The 13,618-nt window shown below is 36.6% G+C and overlaps 1 protein-coding gene across 17 annotated transcripts in view; it reads left to right on the top strand.

The window, feature by feature from the left end:
• dock3 (dedicator of cytokinesis 3) overlaps window positions 1-13,618 on the top strand; it is a 939,092-nt gene that overhangs the window by 152,940 nt on the left and 772,534 nt on the right. For 16 of the 17 annotated variants that reach the window (XM_069936839.1, XM_069936837.1, XM_069936835.1 and 13 more), the window contains one exon: window positions 3,907-3,947. In XM_069936839.1, coding sequence (XP_069792940.1) covers window positions 3,907-3,947 — 41 coding nt within the window. Of the gene's footprint in view, window positions 1-3,906; window positions 3,948-13,618 lie in introns of those variants that run through there. The other variant, XM_069936841.1, reaches the window with a different exon arrangement.

The following is a 13,618-nucleotide window of genomic DNA, read 5'->3' as shown; positions in this document are numbered from 1 at the left end:
CTCAGGGATCATTGCTGGGACCATTGTTGTTTGTCATCAATATCAATGATCTGAATGATAATGTGATAAATTGGATCAGCAAGTTTTCAGATGACACAAAGATTGGAAGTGGTGTTGGCAGCAAAGAAGATTTTGAAAGCTTGCAAAGGGATCTGGACCAGCTGGAAAAATGGTTGAAAAATGGCAGATGGAATGTAATGCAGACAAGTGTGAGGTTTTGCATTTTGGAAGGACAAACCAAGAAAGGACATAAATGGTAAATGGTAGGGCACTGAGAAGTGTGGTAGAACAGAGGGATTTTTGAATACAGATTCATAATTCCCTGAAAGTGGTGTCACAGGTGGATAGGGTTGTAAAGTAAGCTTTTTGGCATATTGGCCTTCATAAATGAAAGTACTGAGTACAGGAGTTGGAATATTATGTTAAAGTTGTATAAGATATTGGTGAGACCAAATTTAGAGTATTGTGTTCAGATTTGGTCGTCTAACTACAGAAAAAATATCGATAAGGTTGAAAGTGCAGAGAAGATTGACTAGGATGTTGCCTGGACTTCAGAAACTGAGTTACAGGGAAAGGTTAAACAGGTTAGGAGACCAGAACTGGACACAGTACTCCAGGTGCGGTCTCACCAGTACCTTATACAGTTGCAACATTACCTTCCTACTCCTGAATTCAATTCCTCTAGCGATGAAGGCCAACATTCCATTTGCCTTCTTAATAACCTGCTGCACCTGCAACCTAACTTTTTGCAATTCATGCACAAGCACTCCCAAGTCCCTCTGCACAACAGCATGCTGTAGTTTTTCACCCTTTAAATAATATTTAGCTCTTTTATTTTTCTTGCCAAAGTGGATAACCTCACACTTACTAACATTGTATTCCATCTGCCAGAACTGGTAAGATGCCTATCAATAGCTCATTCTTTAGATCATTTCGAGTTTAGTTAAATAAAATTTGATTCCAACTTTTGAAGGAAATTTACTGATGGTTCTAGTTGAAATTCCAAGACCTTTGTTGAGATACTCATATGTGAGAAAAGGTTTTCCTTAATTCAGTGTGCTACGTTGAGAACACTTGTGGGGCCTGATGGCTACGGGAAAGAAACCCTCACCCTAAATTTGCTATGATTTTAATAAATGCATTCAGTGAAAGTGAGCAGAAAAAACTATAATAAAAATTCAGGCCCAGTCTGGGCATCAGACAATTCTGGCAAATGCCAGAAGGGCAGGTACACTCAAGTATTGGTGGGTTGGGTTTTACATAAAAGGTTAAATCAGTGGTTCTCAACCTTTTTCTTTCCACTCACATACCATTTTAAGTATTCCCTATGCCATCGGTGCTCTGTGATTAGTAAAGGATTGCTTAAGGTGGCATGTGGGTGGAAAGAAAAAGTTTGAAAACCACTGTTTTAATTGTACCTAATTGACTCGTTATGTGCACAGTTTCATAAATCCAAAGGAAATGGGCCAATGACAATTTTTCTCAAGCAAAATATTTCAGTAACAATTGGGTCTAGAGCAGTGATTCTCAACCTTCCCTTCCCACTCACATCCCACCTTAAGCAATCTCTTACTAATCACACAGCACCGATGGCATAGGGATTACTTAAAGTGGTATATGAGTGGAAAGAAAAAGGTTGAGAATCACTGGTTTAAATTAAATTGCAATTGTAGTAAAAATATTTTGTGCACTCATTGTCTCTTTTTTTTCATTTATTTGCTCTAATTTGTGTCTGTAATGTACAATGCTGTTTAAAAAAATTTTTAAACAAAAAAGTAGCGGCTCTGCCTGAGGTGTTGAAATGGCAGCATTGCAGCTGGTGTGGGCCCAGGAGAGCAGAGACACATTGCTGTTTGGCAAGATCCTACTGCTTGGTCCTGATGCTGACAGCCTGTTAAAGGAGACAACTGTGTTTTTATTTTAAATCTTGCAACCATCGAGGTCTGTGCACAAGTTGGCGTCACCTGTATTGGGTAGTGTACCACGAGCAGTTTCAGATTCCAGGGGAGCATAGAATTGGTTTATTGAAATGATTCACAATAAAATTGAAATAGAAGTATGGTTAGAAAATGAAAATGTAACAGATATAAGTAAATCGTCATAGAATTCCACCCAATGTGAATTGGATACAGAAAATCGGAAGCACTGTAATCTTTGTTAATTGGGATTGAGTTTTGTCATCACATATCTCATGGAGTGGGAAATGTTCTTCTGCAAGTAGTCTAAGAGGGTAACTCTAACATGCAAACAGCCATATGAAGTAAAAGGGCTTGAGCACAATTAGAGTATAGATTTGCAATAAAACAAAATCAAAGCAAAGGCCATATGTCTGGGGACACTTGTGGGGCCTGATGGCTGCGGGGAAGAAACTGCCTTTAAGTTTGTTGGTGTTCAATTTAATTTACAGTGGTAAAATACTGTAAGAGAAATCTAATGCGGACAACTTGATTTGTCTTTATCAGTGATAGGGATCTGCCAGTGGCCAACCACTTCAATTCTACACCCCATTCCCATGATGACATGTGCATCTATGGCGTCATGTACTGTCCCACCAAGACCATATGTAAATTAGAGGCGCAACATTTAATTTTTCATCTGGGCACTCTCCAATTAGATGGCATTAACATCAGCTTCTCCAGTTTCCACTAGCCTATTTTTTGTTCTTCTTTACTGCCCTTTCCCTTTATCTTCTTTCCTCCAACTCTCCACCCCCTTCCCTTTCCATTCACAGAACCATCCCTCCTCCCCCTGCTTGCTGGTGTGCCCTCCCTCCCTTATCCACTTATTACCTCCTGCCTTTGGGACTGTTATTCTCCCTCTGCCTTCCCTCCCTCCACCATTTTGTTTGGGCACCTACCTATGTTTTTTTCATAACTTGATGAAGTTCTCAAGCCTGAAACATTTGTTATATAAGTTTATCTTTACTATATAAAGTACACTGCTTTACCTGCTGTTTCTCCACAAGGCACAAGGGAGATGACAGATGCTGGAATCTAGAACAAATCAACAAACGTTTTGAGGACTCCTGATGCAGCGTCTTGACTTGAAATGTCAATTATCATGTTGCTTCCACAAATGTTGCTTGACTCACTAAGCTCCTCAGTATTTGATTTTTTTTCTCCTTAGTATCTTATTTGTTTCAATAGGATAACCTACAATTCTTCTAAATTTCAAAAAAACAACAACTTTTTTAGTTTCTTGTGATAAGACAATCTGCTCATCTCAGGAATAAGTCTGATGCACCTCTTTTGAACATGATCCTTTTTTTCCTGTAGCATTTATATGCTGTTTATCGTCCTTAATATTAAAATTTGTTATGGTATTTCATCCACTTCTATTCATCTTATATTTATTTCTGTTTTGCACCCTTCTGTCTTTGAAAATATTGGGAAAACTTCAATAGATGACATTAGTTAATATTTCAAGTCAAAGACTGTATATGGGACTGAATGGTATTAGAGAAGAGATTCATTTGGAAAAGGAGAAAAGATAAAGCACACCCATTGGAAAATAAATAGTATAATATGATAGAATTGGAAGAAGAAAAGTTTGTGAAAACAGCTTTACCAAAGAAAACAATGATAGAATAAAGAAACTACAATTCACAGATGTGAATATTGAAATGGAAATTGGTAGTAAAAGCATGGAAAACGGGAAGAAAAGCAAGTCAGAATGCTTGTACTGTAAAGTGAGGTAACAAAATTTCATAGATATTGATGGATCTTCCATGTGACCTAGAAATTGGAGCATGCAATAATATCCCTTCCTCAATCCTTGTTTGTTCTCACCTCCACCAATATTTTCCATAATTCAAAGTCAGTTTCTTCTGATAGCAATGTTATAATTTTTCTTAACATAATAGTGACAGCATTTTTCTTGCTTGAAAATTTTATTTTGTATTTTCAGGATGGTTCAGAGGATTTGCAACAAAGAAGCCTTCAGTCAAGGTAAGCGATTAAACCAACAAAAAATGGCAGCATCTGTGGAGAGAGATTACTTGTTGATGACTTTATTTGAACTAGTAAAAGTTAGGAAAATGTATTTTAAGTTCTACAGTCACAGTGAAAATGAAAGGGATGATCTGTTATAGGATGAAGATGAAGAGATTGAATGACCCAAGTGGTGATGATGCCAACTTCCATTTCTAGAAATAAGTAGCTTTGCAATCTGAGAGTAAGAATTGTTCATTCCGAACAAGAACCATTCCAAAATCTGATGGTCCCTGTAGAATGAAATATAAATATGTAAATAGTTGTTGATGGTTGACATGGACTCATGGCTGAAGTGCAGTATCTCTCTATAACTGATGACATTGAATTTCTGTCAGTTGTACATCTTTTAAGAATGTTGGTTATGTCTCTCAAGAATATTTAAAATTAAATATTCATCCAATTACATTCAGTTTTAATGTTTACTTATTTTCATTGGTGAACCATCTTAAGCAATGGTTGAAAGGTTTTCATGGATAGGCAAGAATACAGAGTTGAGATCAATTTCTTATTCAGTGGCTGATCAGGCTCTAGGAGAGGAATGGCCTGTCCCTGCACATAATTTTTCCTGCTTTCAGTATAATACTAGACACTGAAATGTTAAGGGACCAGAAAACATCCTAGCTCTGGTACCAAAGACACGTTCTGGGACAAGATGTACCTCTAGCCAAGCTATTGTTGTGTAATACAACTCCGATTATCCAAAATCAGATTCTTTAAAATCCTCCTTATTCTGAATTTTTAAAATAATTTCGGATAATGATGATATCTGAAACAAATCAGAAATATTCATTGATCTGAAAAATTTTTTTGGAGCCGAACTGACCTCACAGGTTGAAATAAAAATTTAATTGACATGAATTTAGAATGATGATTGTCCTTGTTTAGGTAACTCTTTCTTTCCATTTCTTCTTTACCTTCCCCTATTGATGTTTTTCTCCAACTCTTCCTCTCAAACTGCGTGCCACTGTCTCCCAGCCGCAAGCAGTTAGAAGAATCCCTTGTCCCGACATCATCAAGGAGAGTGACCTCCCGGGCAGGAGCGGGACCTTGGAGTTGATGGCATTCCCTCCCCTCCCCTCCCTCCCTCCCTCCTCGGCATACCAGAGGTCCCGACGCTGACTCCAAATCCTCCCCTCGGCCTACACACACACATCAGACTCCCTGGTGTACATGTGCAGTAGGCCGAGGGGAGGATTCAGAGTCAGGACTTTGGTGTCAGGACCTCTGGTGACTGGGGAGACAGGAGCCCGCTGACTTGTCAGTGAGTGTTCCACCAACCCGGAAAGCCTCCCCAGGATCAGTGGTGGGGACATGTTGGTGATTGGTGGCAGCGGTTGGGAGGTCTTGGTGATCAGCGGCAAATTAAACATAATGCTTAAAAAGCTGCTTCTTGTTGTTTGTTGTTGTTGAAACATTGATACAAGTGATTTGCTGTTGCTACTGGGCTGAAAAAAAAAGACCAGTTATCTGAAAAAAACATTTATCCGACATAGGCGCAGTCCTGAGCATTTCAGATAATTAGAGTTGTACTGTAGTTATAATACTAGAATCCATGTGATGATGTGGAAAATTATCCAGGGAAGTATTGTTTCAAAATAGCAGTTAAGCTCAGAGGTGATATATACCAGTGAGCACTCAACTCTAGTGAGTTGAATTCAATCCTGAACTCTGGTTCTCCTTTTGCAGACTTCCTGTAACCACACAGGTTTTCTCTGGATACTCCAATTTCCTCTCACATGCCAAGTTAAGTTAATTTGTCATTATAAATTACCCCAATTGGTAGAATCTGTGGAATGGGAGGGGGGCACATGAGATGGGGAGATAATGAGAATATGAGGAAATAAAGATAATTGATGCTTGATCATCAATGCAGACCAATAGGGCAAATGGCCTGTTTCTGTGCTGCTTAACTTTATGGCAATAAATTAAATCAGGCTGATTACTAACCAACCACTCTACTCTCAATTATCAGAAAAGTGACCCAAGGTTTTATCAACAGTTCTGTGAAATAACACACACTCTAATAATCTGCCACAAATACCCATGGATCAATGAGCTGAATTCCAAAAGTGATAAAAGAGCAACTGCTGTGACATCGAAACCAGATTTGACTGATTATGCTCAGGTAAAAGATCTTGGTAAAACTGAAGTGAAAGGGCCACACCTAGAGTCACACCTCACACAAAGACAGATGGTTGTGGTTAATAGTCAACCAGACCAGCCCCAAGCAGTTCCTCAAGGTAGTTTCTTAGACCCAGTTATTTTTACCTGCTATATCAATGACGTTCTTGGGGAGTCACGTGATGGAGTAGTGGCTGGTCGGGGAACTCCAGCCCTCTCCAGAAAAGTTAAAAAAAGACAGTGAAAAAACAAAGGCACAAACACAAAAACCAAAATAAAATGAAAGTAAAGGTGTGGAGAAAATGGCAGCGAAAAAAGAAAAGCCAAAAACAACGGGAAGAAGAGAAGAAGAAAGGACGTCAGAGGAAGAAGGTGAAGGCCTTACCTGTCCGAGGAGGCCCACCACGGAGAGAGAAGCCCGCTCCCTAAGGTCAGTTGAAGCCCCGAACTCGGGTCTACAAAAGTGGCTCACGGAGCCAAACAAAAGTGCGCAACCGCGCATGCGCAAGACAAAAATAACACTGACGGGAGGGGGGACCAGCTGAGGAGTCGATCTCCACAGCTGAAATTGAACCACAACAAAGCAGCAAGAGGAAAACACAGAAAATAATGAAAGCAAGAAAGAAGAGAGTAAAAAGAAATCAAAGAAACAGCAGATGACCAACCCAGAGGAAGAAGACCAGCAGCAAGACACTTCTAGTAAAAGTAAGAATACCAAAAATACCCAACAAAATAAAACAAACAAACCAACAAGAAAACCAGAAGAGACAGAGGTAAAGGACATAGATCCTGGAGTGGACTCAGAAGAAGAGGAAGAACATAGAGAAATGGATGATGAAGGGAAGGGCAAGTGCATGGATATATATTTTTTTAAAGAATATATGGAATCAGTAAAAGAATGGCAATCACAAGAATTCAGTGAAATAAAAAGAAGAGTAAAAAGTACAGAAGAAAAAATGAATAGATTAGAGATGATCATGTCAGATATAGGAAAAAGAGTGGACACAAGGTGGAAGAACGAGAAACAGCTGTAGAAATGGAAGTAGATGACTTAAAAAAGAAATTAGAAGAATCTGATAAAAAAAGTTAAAGAGACACAAGAGCTGTTAGCTCAGAAGATAGATATAATGGAAAATTATAATAGAAGAAACAATATAAAAATAGTGGGCCTTAAGGAAGAAGAAGGAGGCAAGAATATGAGAGAATTTATAAAAGAATGGATCCCCAGGGTCCTAGGAAGACCAGAATTACAGGAAGAAATGGAAATAGAAAGGGCACACAGAACATTTGCCTCTAAACCACAACCACAACAAAAACCAAGATCCATTCTAGTAACATTCTTAAGATATACAACAAGAAAAAATATATTGGAGAAAGCAATGAGGAAAATAAGAGAAGACAAAAAACCACTGGAATACAAAGGTCAAAAATTTTTTTTCTATCCAGATATAAGTTTTGAACTCCTGAAGAAGAGGAAGGAGTTTAATGCAGCAAAAACGATCCTATGGAAAAAGGATATAAATTTATGCTAAAGTATCCAGCGGTACTTAAAATAGTTATTCCAGGGCAGCAAAACAGACTATTCTTGGATCCGGAGGAAGCAAGAAAATTTGCAGAACAACTACAAAACAGACAGAGAGAGGAAGATATGTAACGAGAGCAAAAATGACCACAAACTATATGTATGTAGGTATGTGTATATATATATATATATAAAAGAATATAGGTAAGAACTAAGAAGGGAAAGAAAGGGAAGAAAGGAAGTATGGGGGGAATTAAGAGAGTGACCTTTGTTGTATATGAAAATTAAAATCTTTTCTGGGGGGGCCAGGTGGGGAAGAGTTACGGTCACTGCGAAATCAGTTGACGCTTGCGAGTGAATTCGCAAATCCAAATGGAGAGGGGAGATGTGGTTGCCCGACAAGGGACAAAGGGCAACTCAGGAAGGGGAGGGGATAGTGGGGTTAAAGGAATTTTAGATAGGAGAATAAGGGAAATGTATTATGTTTTAGAAATGTTGTCTTATAAAGTGTTCAAAAAAAGAAAGCAGAAATGGATAAGAAGGAAAGGTGATGATGAGGAAACGGAAAGGAAAGATAAACAAAGAATGAAATGGCTGTGTTGAACTATATGACTTTAAATATTAATGGAATACATAACCAAATTAAAAGGAAGAAACTGCTAAATTTACTGAAAAAAGAAAAAATTGATATAGCATTCGTACAAGAAACACACTTAACTGAAGTGGAACACAAGAAATTAAAGAGAGATTGGATAGGACATATAACAGCAGCGTCATATAATTCAAAAGCTAGAGGAGTAGCTATATTAATCAGTAAAAATGTACCAATCAAAATAGAAGAGGAAATAATAGATCCAGCAGGGAGATATGTAATGATAAAATGTCAGATATATTCGGAGTTTTGGAATTTACTCAATGTATATTCACCTAACGAAGAAGATCAAAAATTTATGCAAGGTATTTTTTTGAAGATAGCAGACACGCAAGGGAACATACTAATAGGAGGGGATTTCAACCTTAATTTGGATTCAAACATGGATAAAACTGGGAAAAAAATTAACAGAAAGAACAAAATAACCAAATTTATAATTAAATCGATGCAAGAAATGCAACTTTTGGATATATGGAGGTAACAACACCCAAAGGAAAATGAATATTCATATTATTCGGGTAGTCATAAAACATACTCAAGAATAGACCTATTCCTGTTATCAGCTCGCATGCAAGACAGAGTTAGGAAAACAGAATATAAAGCTAGACTATTATCGGACCACTCTCCCCTGATATTGACAATAGAGTTAGAGGACATCCCACCAAGAATGTAGAGATGGAGATTAAACTCCATGCTACTTAAAAGGCAGGATTTTAGAGAATTCATTGAACGACAAATTAAAATGTACTTTGAAATAAATACAGAATCAGTGAAAGATAAGTTTATACTACGGGAAGCAATGAAAGCGTTCTTCAGAGGGCAAATAATAAGTTATGTATCTAAGATGAAGAAGGACTACAATCAGGAAACAGCAGTTGGAAAGGGAAATAGCAAATATAGAAAAAGAATTAGCATTGAAGGAAGACACAACTATAAAAGAAGAGAATTGGCAGATAAAAAAATAAAATATGAAACACTACAAACATATAAAGTGGAGAAGAACATAATGAAGACAAAACAAATATAATGAACTAGGAGAAAAAACGCACAAAATTCTAGCGTGGCAGCTTAAGACAGAACAAACTAAGAGAATGGTATTGGCATTAAGGAAAAAAGACAAGCAAATCACATATAATCCAACGGAGATTAATGAAAACTTCAGAGAATTCTACGAACAATTATATCAAACTGAAAACGAAGGGAAAGAAGACAAAATAGATGAATTTTTAACTAAAATTGAACTACTGAAATTACAAACAGAGGAACAAAATAAATTAACAGAACCATTTGAAATAGAAGAAATACAAGAGATAATAAAAAAAAACTACCGAATAATAAAACACCAGGAGAGGATGGATTCCCAATAGAATTCTATAAAACATTTAAAGATTTATTAATTCCTCCCCTTCTGGAAGTAATCAACCAGATTGATAAAACACAAAGCTTACCAGATTCATGCAAAACAGCAAGAATTACAGTAATACCAAAGACAGGGAAAGATCCACTCGCACCAGCGTCATATAGCCCAATATCTTTACTTAATACAGATTATAAGATAATAGCTAAACTATTAGCAAATAGACTAACTGACTATGTACCAAAAATAGCAAATCTAGACCAAACTGGATTTATTAAAAAAAGACAAACAACAGACAATATCTGTAAATTTATAAACTTAATTCATGGAGTAGAAGGAAATAAAGCTCCAACAGTAGCGGTTGCTTTAGACGCAGAGAAGGAATGGAATGGAATTATTTATTCAAAGTACTACAAAAATTCAGTTTACCAGAGAAATATATAAATTGGATTAAAGCATTATATAAGGGGCCATTGGCGAAAGTGACAGTAAATGGATATATATCAAAACAATTTAACTTAAGCAGATCAACAAGGCAGGGATGCCCACTATCTCCCTTATTGTTCGCGTTAGCCATAGAACCACTAGCAGAATTGATAAGAACAGAAAATAAAATAAAAGGGATAAAAATAAAAGACAAGGAATATAAAATCAGTCTATTTGCAGATGACGTTATAGTATACTTTGTAGAACCAGAAATATCAATAAAAGAATTACATAAGAAATTGAAGGAATATGGAGAAGTGTCGGGTTACAAGATTAACGCAAATAAAAGTGAAGCAATGCTAATAAATAATGCGGATTTCTCAAAATTTAAGAAAAAATCACCATTCAGATGGCAAACGCAAGCAATGCGATACCTAGGTATACAAATAAATAAAAACCTTGGCCATCTATATAAACTCAATTATTATCCACGAATGAAAAAAATTACAAGACGACTTAGAGCATTGGAAAGACTTACCACTAACACTAATAGGAAGGATAAACTGTATTAAAATGAACATTTTCGCAAGGATACAATACCTATTTCAGGCATTACCAATACACTTAACAGAGAAATTCTTCAAGGAGTTAAAGAAAATAATAAGGAAATTTTTATGGAAAGGGTGGAAACCGAGGATAGCACTAGATAAATTAACAGAATGGTATAAACAAGGAGGCTTACAACTGCCAAACTTTAAAAATTATTATAGAGCCGCACAATTAAGATACCTATCAGATTTTTATCAAACAAGGGAAAAGCTAGATTAGAACTAGATAAAATAGGGGAGAACATACCTGAACATATATTATATAAATGGGATGAAAAATTGGTACAACGTAGGAATTCTCCAGTATTATATCATCTGCTCAACATTTGGAAGAAAATTCATGTAGAAAGGAATAAAAGAAATTACCAACTACCAAAACTAATACTGACGCAAAATCAGCTAATCCCTTTTACAATAGATAACCTTTCCTTTAGAGAATGGGAGAAAAAGGGATCAAAAGAATAGAAAATTGTTTTTCGGGAAATAAATTATTATCTTTTGAACAAATGAAGGATAAATATAACTTACGATACAGTGTTGGCATACTACCAACTGAAATCCTACGTGAAGGACAAATTGGGAAGCAGTCTGAGGTTACCAGAGGGAAGTAATTTTGAATATGTGATTACAGACATAATGATAATCAAAAAATTTGTAACAAACATGTATATTAAACTACAAGAAAAGGAGAATGAGGAAACAAATGGTAAAACTAAACAAAAATGGGAACAAGATCTAAACATAAAGATAAAGAATGAAACATGGGAGAAGTTATGCTCAGGATCTATGAGAAATACAATAAACACGAGGTTACGTATGATACAATATAACTGGATACACAGGCTATACATTACACCTCAAAAGTTAAATAAATGGGACCCAACAGTATCTGACAGATGTTTTCGCTGTAAAAAGGAAATGGGAACAACAATTCATGCAATTTGGACATGTGAGAAAGTGAAAAATTTTTGGGAAGATCTAAACCAGATATTAAATAAAATCACAAAAACCCAGAAATCTACCTCCTAAGTAACATAAAAAATAAAGAATTTGGACTCGATATGGATGGAACACAAAAAAGATTTGTTATGATAGCCCTAGCTGTAGCAAAAAAATGTATTATGTCAGCCTGGAAATTAGAAGATAACTTGAGAATACAACAATGGTATATAGAAATGAATAAATGTATTCTATTAGAAAAAATAACGTATAATTTAAGAAATAACATTACAAAATTTGAACAAATATGGGAGCCATGCATGAAACATAATAGAGAAAACCTACCGTGGACATCTACCACCTAAAATGACAGAAGGAGAAGAGAATGAAAAGAACTGACTCAGTGGAATTTCTTGTTTATTTTTATTGAGTGACAACATTGTTTGACGTGTTTAATGTATCTTATATTCTGAACTTTAAATAAATGGGAGGGGAGGGAGGGAGGGGAGGAGGGAGGGGGGAGAAAACGACACTGTATATATTTAAGAAGGAAAATGTATGTATCTTGATCAATATGGTTTATAGTGTGAAAAATAAAAAAATTTAAAAAAAAATCAATGATGTTCTTTGCATTATAAAGGCCATAAGTGATGCTGTTTGCTGTTGACTACGAAGTGTTCGATTCTATTTGTGATTCCTCACAAAATGAAATGATCCATCTTTTCTTACAACAAGAATCCAGGCATGGACTGATATGCCACACAATTTCCACCTCCATTGAGAAAGAATGTAACCACCTATTCTTGATATTTATTGACATCAATATTATTCAGTCTCCCATCATCAAGACAAGGGTTAACATTGACCAAAAACTCAATTAGTTAAATCACATCCAGATAAATGCAGTGCAAACAAGCTGGGCATCAAGCATGAACTCAAGACCTGAGTCAATCTCAACAACTTGAAAGACACATCAGGATCATGCTGGAATATACTCTACTTGGAGTTCCAAACTACCAATACCTCCACCTTCTGTATTTTTTAAGTTCTGAGGTGACTGATGAGGCCCATTTACGACCCACAGACACTATTATAGAAAGGGCAGGCGATACCTTACTGGGTGGATAGATGAGTTGCATGTAATGTAGTGCACTTCTTTTACACTGTTTTTGTATGTGCTCCTGATATGCTGCTTCAGCACTTTAAGCTGGCAGGGACTTATGGAAATGCAACTATCACTGGGATTTTTGCATTTCAGAGCATCCTTGAATTTTTTTTGTTGAACTGGTAATCTCTTTCCATAACAGCTTGGAATAGAGTTTATGCTTTGGCTTTAATGTTGGGCACAAAAAAAGTTATTACTTGCACAATAGAGTCCAATGAGTTCTGTTAAGGCTGGGATTGTTGGCCCATGAATTGATGCTTGTGTTCAGAATGGATTTGAAGGATTTAGCAGCAAAATCAATGGTGACATTTCTCTCGCTTCTGGATATGTCTTCCTCCTACAAGCTCGGGTGTACCTAATCTGCACATAAATGGGAAATTATTCAACCAATGTTGCTTCTACTCAGAACCAGATTTCAAAATGCTTTATCGCTTTGAATGTGCCAACACATTATTTGACTGAGGAAAAGGATGTTTGAAAATCCAGACCTCAAATGCCACAAAAAAATTATGGCCTACATACATTTGGGAGATTGGCAACCTACTGTTCGAATAGTACTCAAGAAGTTCACTCTCATCCAGGCCAAAACAATCCACCTAACTGCCCTTCTATCCACTATCACAGGCATTTATTCCCTGCACTACTGGCTGCAGTATATGCCACCCACAAAATACCCTGCAGTTATCCCCCACGCCTATTCCACACCCCCCTCTCTTCATTTGTTGTTCTGACAGTACCTCCTAAATCTCTACCATCAAGAAAGACAAAGGCAACAAATGCATGGGAATGAATACTAGCACCTCTAAATCCCATACTATCCTGACAGTCCACAAATA

This window comes from Narcine bancroftii, chromosome 5 (genome assembly GCF_036971445.1).
Source record: "Narcine bancroftii isolate sNarBan1 chromosome 5, sNarBan1.hap1, whole genome shotgun sequence".
Taxonomy (NCBI): domain Eukaryota; kingdom Metazoa; phylum Chordata; class Chondrichthyes; order Torpediniformes; family Narcinidae; genus Narcine; species Narcine bancroftii.
This window is presented reverse-complemented; position numbering and strand designations above follow the sequence as displayed.